At 48.1% G+C, this 16,708-nt stretch overlaps 1 protein-coding gene across 8 annotated transcripts in view; it reads left to right on the forward strand.

The window, feature by feature from the left end:
- SCN5A (sodium voltage-gated channel alpha subunit 5) overlaps positions 1 to 16,708 on the forward strand; it is a 100,968-nt gene that overhangs the window by 56,427 nt on the left and 27,833 nt on the right. For all 8 annotated transcript variants that reach the window (XM_074345218.1, XM_074345221.1, XM_074345223.1 and 5 more), the window contains 2 exons: positions 10,609 to 10,782; positions 11,998 to 12,354. In XM_074345218.1, coding sequence (XP_074201319.1) covers positions 10,609 to 10,782; positions 11,998 to 12,354 — 531 coding nt within the window. The remainder of the gene's footprint in view (positions 1 to 10,608; positions 10,783 to 11,997; positions 12,355 to 16,708) is intronic.

Raw genomic sequence — 16,708 nt, forward strand, 5'->3', positions numbered from 1 at the left:
CCGTACGTCTGATTTTATGCTAATACGAGGCTGTTTTGTTTACTGTAGCTGTGTAGTACTGTCGACGTCTGGGATGATTATTCCTCCTGCTTCATAAGTTTTCTTCCACATTGCTTTGACAGTTATGAGTCTTTTGTGATTCCATATAAGTCTTATGATTCTTCGTTCTAGTTCTATGAAGAATGTCCTGGGTAATTTGATAGGGATCGCATTGAATCTGTAGATTGCCTTGGGCAGTATGGCCATTTCAAGAATATCGATTATTCCAATCCAAGAACATGAGATAGCTTTCCATTTCTTTAAGTCCTCTTTAATTTCGTTAATCAGTGTTTTGTAGTTCTCCCCGTATAAGTCTTTCACCTCCTCGGTCAGTTTTACTCCTAAGTATTGTATTGTTTTGGATGCAGTTTTAAAAGGGATTGTTCACTTTCGTTTCCTGCTATTTCATTGTTAGTGTAAAGAAATGCAACTGATTTCTATATGTTCATCTAATACCCTGCTACCTTGTCTCATTCTTTTATCAGCTCTAGTAGCTTGTGTGTGGACCTTTAGGGTTTTCTATATGTTGAATCATGTCATCTGCATATAGTGACAATTTTGCCTCTTCTCTTCCAATTTGGATGCCTTTTGTTTCTTTTTCTTGTCTGCTTGCTGCGGTAGGACTTCCAAGACTAGGTTGAATAGAAGTGGTGAGTGTGGGCATCCTTATCTTATTCCAGATTTTAGTGGAAAGGCTTTCAACTTTTCACTGCTGAGTATTATCCTGGCTGTGGGTTTGTCATAAACAGCTTTTATTGTGTTGAGATATGTTCCCTCTATACTCACTTTAGTTAGAGGTTTTATCATAAATGAGTGTTAAATTTTATCAAATGGTTTTTCTGCATCGACTGAGATAATCATGTGATTTTTGTCCTTTCTCTTGTTGATGTGGTGTGTCACATTGATTGATTTACATATGTTGAACCATGTTTGTGTCCCTGGGTTGAACCCAACTTGATCATAATAATGTATAATCATTTTCATGTGTGATTGGATTCTGTTTGGTAATTATTTTGTTGAGGATTTTTGCATCTATGTTCATCAACGATATTGGCCAATAGTTTTCTTTTTTGGTGGTGTCTTTGTCTGGCTTTGGTATCAGAGTGATGTTAGCTTCGTAGAATGAGTTTGGGAGTATTCCCTCCTGTTCAGTCTTTTGGAAGAGTTTGAGAAGGATCGGTATGAGCTCTTCTTCATATGTTTGATAAAACTCCCTTGTGAAGCCATCTGGTCCTGGACTTTTGTTTGCAGGGAGGTTTTTGATTGCTGTTTCTATTTCACTGCTAGTGATAGGTCTGTTAAAACAATCTATTTCTTTTATTTTTCCTTTCTTTTAATTGAAGTACAGTCAGTTACAATGTGTCAATTTCTGCTATACAGCACAATGTGTCTGTCATGCATATATATATATATATATATATATTTGTTTTCATATTCTTTCTCATTAAAGGTTATTACAGATATTGAATATAGTTCCCTGTGCTATACAGAAGAAACTTGTTTTTTAATCTATTTTCATATATAGTGGCCAACATTTACAAATCTCAAAGTCCCAAATTTATCCTTTTTCACCCTCTTTCCTTTGTAACTAGATGTTTCATTTCTGATTCTGTTTCGCTTTACTGATCAGTCTGTTCAAATGATCTATTTCTTATTGATTCAGTTTTGGGTAAGTGTGTGTTTCTAGAAACTTGTCCATTCATTCTAAGTTCTCTAATTTATTGTTATATAGTTGTTTTTAGTTTCCCTTTGTGATTATTTGTATTTGGTCGTAATTTCTCCATTTTCATTTCTTATTTTGTATAATTGTGTCCTCTCTTTTCTTGGTGAACCTTGCCAGAGGTTTGTCAGTTTTATTACTCTTTCAAAAAGCCAGCTCTTGGTTTGATTGATTTTTTTCTATTGTTTTTAAATCTCTGTTTTATTTATTTTCTCCCTGATCTTTATTATTTCTTTTTTTTTTCTTGTTCCTTGTTTGTTCATATTTTTCTAATTCTTTTCAGTGGTAAGTTAGGTGGTTTATTTGAGATTGTCCTTGTTTTTTTTTTTTGAGGAATGTCTATATCGCTACGAACTTCCCTCTTAGTACTGCTTTTTCTGCATCCCCTAGAGTTTGTGTGGTTGTATTTCCATTGTCATTTGTGTGAAAGTGTTTTTTAATTTCTTCTTTGATTTCATTGTTGACCCACTGGTGCTTTCGTAGCATGTTGTTTAGAGTCCATGCTGTTGTTTTTTCTTGTTTGTGTTTCCATAGTTGATTTAGAGTTCAATTCCATTGTGATCAGAAAAGATGTTTGAAATAATTTCTGTACTCTTTAATTTGTTGAGGCTTCTTCTGTGCCCAAGTATGTGGTCTGTTATAGAGAGTGTTCCATGAACGTTTGAAAAGAATGCATATTCTGCTTTTTTGAGATGTAATGTCCTAAAAATATCAACCAAGTCTAATTGTTTTATTGTGTCATTTAGTATCTCTGTTACCTTATTGATTTTCTTTCTGGAAGACCTGTTTAATGACATGAGTGGGGTGTTAAAATCTCCTACTAGTATTGTATTCCCATCAATTTCTCCCTTTATGTCTCTTAGTATTTGTTTTATGTATTCAGGTGCTCCTATATTGGGTGCATATATGTTAACAAGGGTAATACCCTCGTCTTGTATTGCTTCTTTGATCATTATGTAGTGTCCTTTTTTATCTTACTTTGTGGTCTTTGCTTTAAAGTCTGTCTTGTCTGATAGGAGTATTGCTGCTTGTGCTTTCTTGTCATTTCCATTTGCATGAAGTATCTTTTTCTGTGCTCCCGCTTTCAGTCTGTGTGTGTCCTTCACTCTAAAGTGGGATATTTTGTAATTTTTAAAAAATACAATGACAAAGCAAGATAATTGCAATACACACAAAGGATAATACCCTTAACAGATAAAGCACATTTCTAATGAACACCAAAGAGGGGCAAACAGCCTAATCAAAAAATAAGCAAAGGATATGAGTAGGCAGTTTCACCAAAGGGAATAACAGAAATCAAACAAATGTCCAACAAAACAACAATAAAAGATGGCCTTTGCCCTGTTAGAGTGGAAAGGTTAGTGGGACTGGAATCCCCAGGGTTAGCATCTCTAAGAGGGAAACAGTTGCCCCTTGTGGCTCATGGAATTGGTTAAAACCTGTCTCTGACACTCATTTGACAGTTATGTGTTAGAATCTCGAAAAACACTTGTTGACAATGCAATTCCATTTCCAGAAATTTATCTTTAGAAAAGAATTGAGCAGGTTGTTTTAAAATATGTATGTGGAAGGGATTTATTAGGGCAATTTCTTTAATAGGGACAAAAGAAGGCCCATCGCAAGGCAATGGTAAAACTACGTATGGCACATCTGTACAATGGAATATCCCACAACTGTTTTATCCCTCTAAAAAGGAAAAAGAAAATGATGCTGTGGGTCATGTTTAATTGGCCTGGGAGGATGTTCACAAGGGATTATGTTTCAAGAGCAAGTTTACAGTGTGTACAGGATGATCATATTAAAGACATAAGCCAAGATCAGGAGAGTTTGGGTTCCTCAAACGCCCTCCTACTTCCTGGGAAGCCACGAGCAGCCCTGATGGCTCAGTGGACCACCTGCCAGGAGTCAGGGGAAGCAGGTCCCCACACTCACAGCCTGTCTGCCAGGTCCCAGGGAGACCTTAAAGTGTGCAGAGCTGTTTGCATCTGAAAGCAGCCCCTGCCTGGGCCTGGAGCTCTCAGCCACTCTCAGTAACCATCATAAATGAGACCAATGTGTACAATAACCGCCCTCTCATAGGCAGCATCCACTTGACATCCATTAGCTCTTAATTCTTAGAAACTGCCTATGGAGTTATTATCATCGCCATTTTACATATGAGGACACTCAAGGCTCAGAGAGATGGAGAAGCTGGCCCCAGATCACACCACGGCAGACCCTGCTTTGGGACTGGCTGCCCTTCTCTGCACATCTTAAACCATCCAGCTCTGATCTCATGGCTTTAGAAAGTCAGTGGTGAGCCTTTGGAAGGAGGAGTCACAACAAAATTGATGGACTTTCAGAGCAGTGGTTCTCAAGCTTAGCTATATATTAGAATCACCTGGGAAGTTTATTTTAAAAACTTCATACTGGGGCACTCTACTCCAATTCAGCTCGAATCTCTAGGAGTGGGACCCAGGTATCAACATTTTTAAGGATCTGTAGAGGGTTCCAAAGTACACCAAGTTTAAATTAAATCCAGTACTCAAAAATAACACTTCTCAAACTACAGATCGCCTGTGAATCTAGTCAAAAATGCAGTCTGATTCGGCAGGTCTAGGGTCTTTGAGATTCTGCATTTCCGAAGAGCTTCCAGGTAGACAGGATCTTTTGCTCATCACGTCCCCAAACACAGTGCCCAAAAGTGGCTGCCTTTTTTTTTTTTCCTGACTTCCAACCCCACCTAATACCTACTATTTTATTGTCAAAAAAGCTGCAAATCTAGGCAAAGTGAGGTGGGGGATCTTTCCTGAGCTTCTTTCCCCAGAAATGAGTATGAGTCCTTGTTGGCCGTAAGAGCACACCCACCCTGGCATCCTGAGGCGGGGGCCGGGGAGACCTGAGTGCTGGGGGCAAGGGAGGGGCAATCTAGCCCTCAGGGGCACCCAGGGACGCCCTGTGCAGGGACTCTGGCTGAGTCGGGAAGGGCTTCTAGAAGAAGGGGCGTGGAGCTGGGCACTGCAGGAGGTCTAAGGCCCAACCACTTGCGTGTTTATTTAACCAATATTGGAGGACCGCCTAGAGGCTGAATGCTGTTCCAGGTTCAGAAAGACAGGAAAGGTCTGTCCTGTTGTGGAACTTCTAAGTCTAGCTGGAGGAGACTCGGCAGACAAACACACAACTGTGTGTATAGTATGTCAGATGGTGGTATACGAGGGAACAAAAAATGAAGTAAGGAAGAGGGAGAAGGAGTTTGATGGGCAGGGCCACGATTTTAAGTATCAAGAAGCTTTTTGAGTTGATTGGGTGCCTTTTAAGTGGAGACTTGAAGGGAATGAGTCCTGTGGATGGGGGAGGAGTGATCCAGGGACAGGGAGCAGCAAGTGCAAAGGCCCTGAGGAGGCAAGCATGGCTGGAAGAGTAACAGCAGATGTGGTCAGAGGGATGGAAAAGTTATGGGTGCTGGGGAAATGGACAGAAGCCAAGGATGCCTCTTCACATGTGCGGGCAGCCCAGGAATTTGAGCTGAGGCTGGAAGATTCCAGGGGCTCCTCCTTCCCTAAGACCCCAGCTGGTAGAAGTGTTCCCTTTGAACACAAACACTAAAGGGACCACTGAAGTCACGAGGGCTAGGCTGATGGGTGGTGCCCTGTATGGCAGTGCAGAGGTGCCCGCCCACCTGCCATCCTGCTGTCCAGTCCCCTCCCCCCAGACCACTACCTCAGGGCCTCGTCTGAGCAAAGGAGGAAGGACTAGGGCCTCTCCTCTCCATTCAGCACAGAGTCCCCTCAGGGGAGGTACCCAGGACGGGGTAATCCCCACTCCTGAGTGCTGACCCCAGAGAGGTGCCTCAGCCATGCCTCTGCTTCTGACCGCCACAGCTGCCACAGCCCCGGCACTGTCCCCAGGCAGCCTGGCCCTCTGACCTCAGGCCTCCCCTGCAGAAGACCTCAGAGCCTCCTCAGTGCCCTCGAGATGACTCCAGGCCCCAGCTTCCCACCAGTCACACGCCCTTGGGATAGGCCCTCTTCCCAGACCATGTTCCCGCCATAGCAGTTGGCACAACTCAGAGCCATTAGCCATGGTCTCAGCTGCCTGGGCCACCACACGGTGGGCTCCTTGACTGTGGCTGTCTGCTGGCCGAAGCTGGGCCACTCAGGACTCGAGTTAACAAAGCAGGTGAAGTCCAGCCTCTGCCTACCTCAGGTACTTTCCAGAAGAGAGAGTGTTGTAGGCACAGTGGCACGGCCGGGCGGTGACATGCTGACACGCAGGTTGGTAAAAGAATTTACCAGAGATAAAGTATGGGAGTAAGAAGGAGTTCATTAGGGTGTGCTGTCGTAGACCACAGTGGGCCACACAGATGAGGGGTGCCTGCGTGAGCCCTGAGGGCCGGTTGTTGGGGTGTTTTATGGGGTCGGGTCACAAGATACCTGATCGCCTTATGCACAAGTCTCTGGTTGCTGGTGAGGTAAGAGGTTTAGGGTCCACGAAGGACAGTGGGGTTTATGACTCTGATAAGGTAGGCATTGCCTGGGGTTATTAATTTGTTAGGAGAAACATACCCAGTAAAGAATGTCTGACCTTTGAGAGCCCAGGAATGGGGGTCAGTGTTGGACTTTGAAGGACGTCATTTGGCCCCTCATTTCCCCCGACAGATTGGCAGTGACAAATCTTTGGAACAGGGGTGAGAGTCCCTTTTTCCGTATTTACTTCCTGCTGAACTGTGGGCGTCGCACTGTCCCTGCCTATGGTGCCAGTCTGTCTGGGGTTTTGGGGCTCCTACACCCCGGCAGCCTTAAAGGTGGGAGTGAAAGGAGGCCCCAGTGTCATCCAAGGGCTGCGTCACCAGGATATTGGCTTGGTTCGTGGTGACAGTCTTGTTAGGAAGGTATATTTGTTCCTAAGTTCTTGGACCTCAGAGACAATAATTTTTGTAAGAGAGAGGAATACAGCATAAAAATAGGCGGATACCAAAATAAAAAGCTAAACCCAGTAAAAACAGAAGAAATTTGAGAATGTCTGAAAAGAAAGACCTTCTCCCTTCAGAGATCTAGGAAAAAGCATTGGAGAACAAGCCAGAGACCTGTTTCGTGACTGGGTTTCCGTAAGCACTGCCATACCCAACATAGCAGGCGTGTAAGTCCAGCGCTCAGAACCTATAGCTGCGAACGGGCCTGCTTGGGTGGGACGTTAAGAGCCATGTGGTTTTTGTAAGACAGCTTTCCTTAGTGGCCTAGGTAGATGTTACCATTAATGATTTTAGTGCTTTTCTAAATACGAGGAGATGCAACAATTTGGGTTCATAAAATCTGAAAATGTCTAACTATCTGAAGGCCTGTCTCACCAGTTTTCCCAGAGCAGAGAGTGCCTCATTCCCGACCTCCGCCCTGACCTCCTTTCAGAGCGCACCGAAGGTCAGCGACTTCAGTAGCTTGCGACTTAATCCTTGTCGAGGCGAATGGAACGAGTCCTCATGGTCATGAACTTGACTGTGGCTTGGGAGGCATTTCATGACCCTTTCCTCCCGCAGTGCTCGGAGTGCTCATCCCTAGGTCAGGCGCGGAGTTCACTGACGGGCCACTCAACGTGCTGTTGCAGGACTAGGCCTTACTAACAGGAGCAAAAAGCCTCCGGACCGTCCGTCTTTCTGGCCTGTTACAGTCCAGGAAAGCATTCCTTCTAGTTGCTTCTTCCCACATCTAGAGTTACACCGTTGTAATCACAGATAGCCTATGCACTGTACCTCTGGCTAACTGCTCCCAGGTGCCACTTCTTGCTTTGCTTGAGCTTGAGCAAGTTTAGAAGAAGCTTCCTGTCTATCGCCAGGGTTAGAGCGGGTATTAATTGGCCGAGTGAGAGAATCCCACCTAGTAATATTACTAGGGGCCAGCACAGAACTATAATTTCTTTCTTCTAGAATGCACTTCCTAAGGGCCTACCAGTTAGACCCTTAGAGTGGAGCAATCCACCAAGGTAACCCAGAAGTTTACTGGATATAGGTAGTTGACCATAAACCTAACAACTGGATTAACTTTAACTCTGCGTAAGATCCTGATATATATTTAGATTACTGAGCTTTAGAAATAATTCAGTTAAACGTTGTAACAATCCCCCGAGGCAGGACAGCTTCTCCTAGGCTGTGCCTTGCCCCCTTTCCAAAATTTGCAATTTAAAAAGATAGTGAGCTAAGGGTTCCTGGAGAAGACCAGGTAGAATTTTTGCATCTCATAGGCAAGTTCCTCCTAGAATGACTTTGTTCCCTTAAAAGCCAGCAAAAAGGGGTTTTTAAAATACTTCCTAGTCTCTTAAGGTAAGTGAGGGAGGTTTGGGGGGTGGTGAAAGGATTGGTGGGTTTTGGATTATTTCTGGAGCCACACCTCTCTCTGGTCCTGGCATGGAATGAGCGATGGCAGTGGCGGTGGCCGCCGTCTGTCTGGCTTGCCTTTTGTCTCTTTTCTTATCTCTCTTCTCCTAGGAATATTTTTTGTTCTCTCAGGGTTAGAATTTTGAAGAAGTATCTAGTTTTTTTTCCTAACTGAAAATTCAAAAAGAACCAGTTTTGTAATTTTTAAAAAGCTTCCCTAAACCAATTTTTCTGGAGTCTAAAGAATATTGTGGCCACACAGTATTATCTCACAATTAAATCTTCCCAGTCAGACAGAATTTGCCCAAGACGGCTCCATGGTGGAACAGAACCAGAATTTCCCATTTCACAAGACAGAGCACAAGGTACAAAACACATACATGCATGGCTGTCACAGACTGACCAGTACAAGTTCTAATCAGACAGTCCCTTACAGAACCAGATCTGAGTTTTGAGAGCGAGCCATAAAGGTTTGGACACATGAGACCTCGTACCATTTGCCCTAGTTGCGACAAGAGATTAGGCTGAAAGATGATGTTAGAGTTTAGGTTCCATTAAGTGGCCAAGCCTCTTGATCTGGAAGTCGGTATTATGGCCAGGTTGTATTACAGAAGAGGACAAGTCACTATCTCTTTAAGATCTGAAGCTCGAACTTATCCCAGTGTTTTAAAATGCAGCCCAAAGGTGAGCTCCTGGGACTAGAAGAAGCAAAGAGAAGGAAACCAGTGCAGACTCTATTCTGGAGCATCCCCTAGAAAGAGAAAGGCTAAACTTCTGGCTCCTCTTACTTTGGGTGTCCCTCAAGAAAGAGAAGCCAACCAGCGCAAGAGCCAAAACCAGCTCAAGGGCAGAAAAGCAAAGAAAAAGTGGGGGGACTCACCCACCGGCGCGGTGATGGAAGGCAGGAGGCACGGCCATGTGGAGACCTGATCCCAAAAGCAGAGAGAAGGCGCAGAGGTGCACAACGTGGTTTGGGACCAAGGAGTGTGTCGAGGGCCAGGGTCAGAGGAAGGGCGAGACAGAGGAAGAGGGAGGGGAGAGAAGGGTTAGAAAAGACAAGACACCTTTCCCACGTTCATTCATTACTACTGGTCATTTCCATCTGTCAGACCGAGTTTCAGAGCCCGTTGAGAGCAGCCCAGCCAGGGTTCCTCAGTCCTCAGCAAGACTCCAGGGAACGTCCGAACGCTAGGGAAGAACAGAAAAGTATGAGAGAGGAAAGGAAAGCATAAGAGGAAAGCCTGCCCTGACGATTCTGGCCTCCAGAGTGGAGCGTCCAATCCAGCCAGGGGGAGACCCCCATACGGGGAGAGAGAGAAGCCCAAAGGGCTCCCTGGCGTCCTAGCCATGTTCAGGCCATCAAATGTTGTGGGACACAACCAGGCGGCCCGTATGGGGACGTGGTGATGTGCTTGGGGTGGTGAAAGAATTTACCAGAGATAAAGTGTAGGACTAGAAAGGAGTATCTTAGTGTCTGCTGTCATAGACAACAGGGGGCCACACAGACAAGCGGTGCCTGTGAGTCCCAAGGGCCAGTTATGGGGGTGTCTTGTAAGGGAAGGTCACAAGGTGCCTGATTGGTTGCAGGTGAGATAAGAGATTGAAGGTCTGTGCAGGGCGGTGGGGTTTATGACTCTGAGAAGGTGGGCATTACCTGGGCTATTAGTTTGTTAGGGAAAACATGCCCAGTAAAGAATGTCAGACATCTGAGAGCCCAGGAATGGGGGTCTTTGGACTTTGAAGGACGTCAGTTGTCCCAACAGAGAGTGATTGCTCTGAATCTTGAAGGATAGGGATGAGTTCATCTGGTTCACAAATCTACATGCTTGCTACTTGACCCTAGGTACGTTATTTAACCTCTCAGTGCCTCAGTTTTCCTACCTGTAAAGTGGAGTCAATGATGCCTTTCTTGTCAGATTGTCGGACAGCCCAAAAGAAGCAACATACACAAAACACTCTAGCCCAGCTCTTAACATGTAATCAAGCCCTCAGGAGATAGTGGCTGATTATTATCACAGTGAGAAGAGTCAGCAGGTGGCCAGGAAGGAAGTGGGAACAGCGCGGGAAAAGGCCCCGCCCCATGAAAGCAGGCATGTTTGTGGGAGTGTGGTATTTGGCATGTATGGAGCAGGGGAAACATCCCTGGGTAACGCGGACTCTAAGGGGCTTGGAGCTAGGGCAGGTCACAGCCCGCCTTCAGCCTCCCCTGATCCCAGGTGCCTCCCAGCGCTGAGTCCCTGCAGAGCCACCAGTGGCACCAGTCTTTGAGGCCCAGACTGGCAGGTCACACCCGGGGAACAGTGGAGTTGGCTGAAGGCACCGAGCCCCCAGAGGGCTGAGCCATGGCCTAGCAAGCACCCACTGGGAGCCTGGGTGCAGAAGGAGCTGGCAGCCCAGGCGGGGGACCCTGCTGGAGCGAGAGTCAGGAGGAAGGGTGCCCCCGCTGCCAGAGGCTTTTTCCAGCCCGAACATTGGAAACCCCTGCTTCCCACTCCCTCCCCAGGTCTTCACAGGGATCTTCACAGCAGAGATGACCTTCAAGATCATCGCCCTGGACCCCTACTACTACTTCCAGGAGGGATGGAACATCTTCGACAGCATAATCGTCATCCTCAGCCTCATGGAGCTGGGCCTGTCCCGCATGGGCAACCTGTCGGTGCTTCGCTCCTTCCGCCTGGTACCCGGCTGGGCCCAGCAGGGGGCGGGAGGGGGCCTGGGGCACCAGGCATGTTCTGTCCAAGGTCACCAGTCAGTCACCCCTACTCTGATCTTTCATGCCTTCACCCAGCAGTTTTTCCTAGGTACCCCAGTGCTGGTGATCGGGGGGCACAGAGGAGGGCAAGACAGGAGATACCCCTCCCTCCAGAGAGCAATTGGGGTGGCCATCCTGACGATTTGCGAAGCCCATAATGGTTCAACATGCCCCCTTTGTGAGGATCCCAGGAGAGGAGCTAGTGTTCCTCCATCCCCATTCCACTCACAAGCAGACTAAGCCCCACAGCCACATGGCAAGTATCAGGTGGAACCAAGTCTGCCGACAGCTCCTCTGTAACTCTACCTGCTGATTTTGGAATCTGCATTTTTGCAACTTAAATCCACACACAAATTGCCTGAGGATCTTGTTAAACTGCAGATGCCAATTCAGCAGGTCTCAGATGATGTCAAAGCTACGGGTCTGTGGGCCACACTTGGAGTTCAAAATGTCTGAGAGGTCTAGATGTGGGACTGGAGGCAGGTCGGGGAGGGCTTCCTGGAGGAGGTGGCTTCACTTGAGGCTAGGAAGGCAGGATGGTAGGGGAGAAGAGAAAGCCCAGGCTGTGGGTTCCAATTCCGACTCCACTGCCATGAGCCAAGGGACTTAGACAAGTTACTCCACCTTTAAGGCTTGGCTTCTTCATTTGTCAAATGAGGTCATAATAGTGCCATGAATTGACTCATCCTAAGCTCCAGGCCTGGCACAGTATAGGTGTTCGATAAATGCTAAGCACCAGCTCCCTTTCTCTATGATGACGATGACTGAGGAGAGAAAGATGGAGGCAACTGGGCGAGTCAGGGATGGTTAGAGCTGGCCTGGAAGGATACTTGATGAGGAAGGGCCTGGAAGAGGGACACTTTATGATGGGGGGAATCTACTGGGAGGTTCCTGGAAGTGAGATCAAGGTGGGTAGAAGGCTGATGTGGGGAAAAGAGAAGGGCTGAACTGCGGAGAAGAGTCTGGAGCTTTTGACCTGACTCCTAGGGCAGAGCCTGATGAAACTCTGGAGGGAAAAGGGGGAAACAGGTGTCCGTGACCTCTAAGGGCTCCCTAGGTTTTCAGGCAGGAACTAGGGGCATAAGGGTGTCCATGGGGAGTGGGATCCAGAGCCCCTCACAAGGACCTCTTCCTCCCCAGCTTCGGGTCTTCAAGCTGGCCAAATCATGGCCCACCCTGAACACACTCATCAAGATCATCGGGAACTCGGTGGGGGCGCTGGGGAACCTGACGCTGGTGCTGGCCATCATCGTGTTCATCTTCGCCGTGGTGGGCATGCAGCTCTTTGGCAAGAACTACTCAGAGCTGAGGCACCGCATCAGCGACTCGGGCCTGCTGCCCCGCTGGCACATGATGGACTTTTTCCATGCTTTTCTCATCATCTTCCGCATCCTCTGTGGCGAGTGGATTGAGACCATGTGGGACTGCATGGAGGTGTCTGGGCAGTCACTGTGCCTGCTGGTCTTCTTGCTTGTTATGGTCATCGGCAACCTGGTGGTAAGTTGGCCACTGGCCTCACACTCACTCACCTACACATCCATTCAACCACCCAGCTACCCACCTACTCAATCATCCATCTGTCCATTCACTCACCCAGCTAGCTACCCACCCACCCACCCACCCATCTACCCATCTATCTGTCCGTTCACTCAGATAGCCCCCATCTATTCATTCCCTTACCCATCCATTCATCAACCATCCATCAATCTGCATTCATTCATACACACCTACTCATCCATTTGCCCATCTATTAACTCACCCAATTATCCACCCATCCATTCATTACCCATTTTTCCATTCACTTATCTATCCCTCCACTCATTCATCCACCTCTGCATTCATCCATCTATCAACCGGCTCACCCATTCATTCATCTTTCTCATCCATCTGCTCATCCATCTAGCTGCTCACTCACTGAGCTGTCCATTCATTCACATCACTCTTCATTTGCTCATTCATTCATTCACCCACCTATTTACCTACTTATCTATTATTTATTCACTTTACATTTATTTATTTGCTCATTAACCACTTACTGTCAGTGATTTATCACCTGGTTTTTAAATTCAGCCTGACAAACTTTGCTGAGCCCGTGTTGCATGCAAAATACTGTGCCAGATGCTGTGTTAGGCACACCGTGGCCCTGACATTTCTCACCAACTTGAGAGAGTGAGGAGGTGGAGAGTGCAAACAGGCCTGAGATGACTTTCAAGCTGGTCAAAATAGTCAGAGCCATTAAGGAGGAGCCCATGGGTGCTTATCCTCTTCAGCTGGGGAAATCAAGGAAGGCTTCCTGGAGGCGTGGATTTGGAGCAGACCTGATAGGTGATACTAGAGAGGGAAGGAACAGGAAGAGCAAAGCACAGATGCCGGCAGGTGGTGGTCCAGGTGAGGTGGGCCCATAGGAGCCTTTTATGTCACTCTGGGTAGCTGTGGTGGGAGTCCCTGCCATCCTGTCAAGAAGGGCCCAGGCCTTGGTGCCCATGACCACCTGTCTGTCCCAGAGCAGGTGCATCTTGCCTTGTGTCTACAGTGTGGGGAATTCTGGAGTTGAGGGAGATCAAACCTGAATGCCAGAGAAGGGTGGGGATGAGTCAGTGGTTCAGGGAGAAGTCAGTGTCCTCTGTGGACATGCAGCCACCTTTCTGGGGAACACAGGGGGACCACACATGCTCCATCGCCCCTGCATGGTCTGGCTCCCACTGGTGTGGGCAGCAGAGGCTCACGTCAGCTCGTAGAGAGGTTTAGGTGGTATGAGTACTGTGGGCTGCAGATTCCAGAGCCTTTCTGCAAACCTGCCTGCTTTCTCCTCCCACGTGCCTTAACCAGGCCAGGGTGGGGCCAGTCTCCCTCAGGCCCCACAGGTGAAGGGAGCCCAGAGAGGAAGCAGGCATCGGTGCACAGTGCTGATGGAACCCAGCTTTGGCTGGCCTCGCAACCCCCCTTCCCTCCCCTCAAACCTGGTGCCCGTTGGGGTGCCCCTCACTCACCCCTGGCCCAGCCCGGGGGCACCAGACTCTGTTCTAATGAGGATGCAAGTACCTGGAGCTCTCAGCCCAGGGCCAGGCAGAGCTGCCCTCACACACGCAGCCTGTGATTTCCGAGCGGATCTGCCTGGGGATGAGAAGATTAGAGGCTGTTGGAGGAGGGAAGTTAATGCAGCCCACGCAGCCCCCTCCCTGGCCGCCTCAGGAACTGGGCCTCTGCCGGGCGTGGGTGGAAGCAAGATTGCCATTGAAATGGGAAGTGATGATCAGGCAGGGGTTGGGGAGCAGCAGCGTGATTGACGGGGAAAGCACTGGCAGCAGCCGAACTTCTGAAGCTGGGGACAGGGGAGGCTCTCATGTCCTCGGTGGGTGGACAAGGCTGCCCAGGCCCCCCCCCCCCCGCCCTGCCCCCGGCCTGGCTGCAGATGCTTGAGGCCAGGGGATATGAGGCCGGGCGTGAGTGAGGGATGTTGGGGAGGATTCAGGGTAGGCTACCGGGGACAGAGGCAGGCCAGACCAGAGGTCCGTGTGGACAGCAACTCTGAATCACATCACATACCCCACCCGCCAGTGATGACATAAAAAAAGGCCACCAGGTGTCAAAAGTGATCACCTCCATGTAGAGACAAAACGGGAGTACCCACTTCTCAACCTTCCCATACTGTCCACGTGAATGCGTGTTTCCTTAAACCAAAGGCAAGTTTCTGAGGCCTGGCACCCCAACCTTACCTTACCCACTGCTTTCACCAGAATTTTCACCCCCAGCTCGCTGACTGGCGTGTCTGAGTCCAGAGCAGGGGCTCAGATCGGGTGTCCAGTGGATGGGGTTATTTGTTTTTTTGTTATTAAGTTGTATGAGCTGTTTATATATTCTGGAAATTAAGCCCTTGTCAGTCTCATCGCTTGCAAATATTTTCTGCCATTCCATAGGTTGTCTTTTTGTTTTGCTTATAGTTTCCTTTGCTGCACAAAAGCTTATGTTTAATTAGGTCCCATTTGTTAATTTTTGCCTTTACTTCTATTGCCTGGGTAGACTGCCCTAGGAGAACATTGCTGAGATTTATGTCAGAGAATGTTTTGTCTATGTTTTCTTCTAAGAGGTTTACTGTGTCTAGTCTTATATTCAAGTCTTTAAGCCATTTTGAGTTTATTTTTGTGCATGGTGTGGGGGAGTGTTCTGACTTCATTGACTTACATGCTGCTGTCCAGTTTTCCCAGCACCATTTGCTGAAGAGACTGTCTTTACTCCATTGTATATTCTTGCCTCCTTTGTCAAAGATTAATTGCCCATAAGTCTGTGGGTTTATTTCTGGGCTTTCTATTCTGTTCCATTGATTTATGTGTCTGTTTTTGTGCCAATACCACACTGTTTTGATTACTATAGCTCTAGTATTGTCTGAAGTCTGGGAGAATTCTCTAGCTTTGATTTTTTTTTTAATTGAATTACACTCAGTTATAATGTGTCAATTTCTGGTGTACAGCAGTGTCCCAGTCATGTATATTCATACATATATTGGTTTTCATACTCTTGTTAAAGGTTGTTACAAGACATTGAATATAGTTCCCTGTGCTATACAGGAGGAATTTGCTTTTTAATCTGTGTTTTATATATAGTGGCTAACATTTGCAAATCTCAAACCCTCAAATTTATCCCTTCCCCCCCCTTTCCCCCAGTAAGGATCTCTAGGTCGATCCATGTTGCTGCACATGGCATTAATTTGTCATGGGGGTTGTTTTTATTACGGGTGATTGCCACATCTTTCCTCTGCAGTGCTGGCTGTTATCCCCTTGATTGGGGGTGTGGTTAGTGTTGTGGTGACCAGAGCATGCCTTGGTTGTTGAGCAAGGCCTCCTTTTGGCCCTGTGGTTGTCACAGCGCTGACAGGCTGGGTCTGCTCCCCTGTCATTGGAATAGAGGCTTCCAGACCAGCTTCTGATCTGCGGTGTGTGGTAGGCAGGATTCGAGAGCTTCCACTGGAAGAGCCACTGAGTGTTCCTCTGCAGGACATGTCCACCGGGGAGTGCCCTCTGTGGTGTTGTCTGTTACTCGTTATGTGGGTTTACAAAGTAGTTTATTGATGCTGCCCTTGTCCCCACCTCAGCCGTGGAAATGTCAGCCACCCGGCCTGGTGTCCCCCAGGTGCTGCGCCCAGAGCCACCTTGCAGATCCACCAACATCAGGTGCTAGGCTCTGCCGTAGTGCGCCACAAGGTCAGGCAGGCCTGCTGCCCCTACCATGCACCAGAACTCCGCTCGTTTGTCTCAGAGACACAGGTCCACAAAAGTGCCAGTGGAGCAGATCTGCCACCTCTGCCTTGGGCTATAATCAAATGTCAGTCCTGCCTTGGAAATCGCAGGCCCCCTGGGTATGGATTCAGGTTTCAGCCCTGCCTTTGCCCGGGAGCCGCGCACCAGGGACCGAGCAAGTAGGGGCGATGGCTGTGTCTGAACCCCACCTGTCTTCTTGCTCTTGCACTGACAGGTGCCGAGCAACGCAGCTCTGGGCTGGCGGAGATGGCTGCCGTGGCTGGGCTGCCTCACGCCCCGCTACCCCCACAACACTCACCAGTAGTGGTGCTTTTTATGGGGGTCCCAGGTTGTTCTGCACACACTTGCAGCCTCAGCCTGCACCACACACCACTCCTGAGGCTGCCTCCACGCAGTCAGCCCCAGTCCTCTCCCTGGGCTCGTTCACCACCCACCAGCCCGGCCCACCCCCGCCAGCTCACGTCTCGGGCTGGAGATCGCAGGGACCCCGGTGCTCGTTTCTCTCAGTTCTGTCTGCCACGCGGCTGCTGCTTTCCCCTCCGAGCCTCTGAAGCTCCCTTTTTGACCCCACAGGCTGTGTCTGGGCCCTTGGGAGG

The sequence above is a fragment of the Camelus bactrianus genome, chromosome 17, assembly GCF_048773025.1.
Source record: "Camelus bactrianus isolate YW-2024 breed Bactrian camel chromosome 17, ASM4877302v1, whole genome shotgun sequence".
NCBI lineage: Eukaryota > Metazoa > Chordata > Mammalia > Artiodactyla > Camelidae > Camelus > Camelus bactrianus.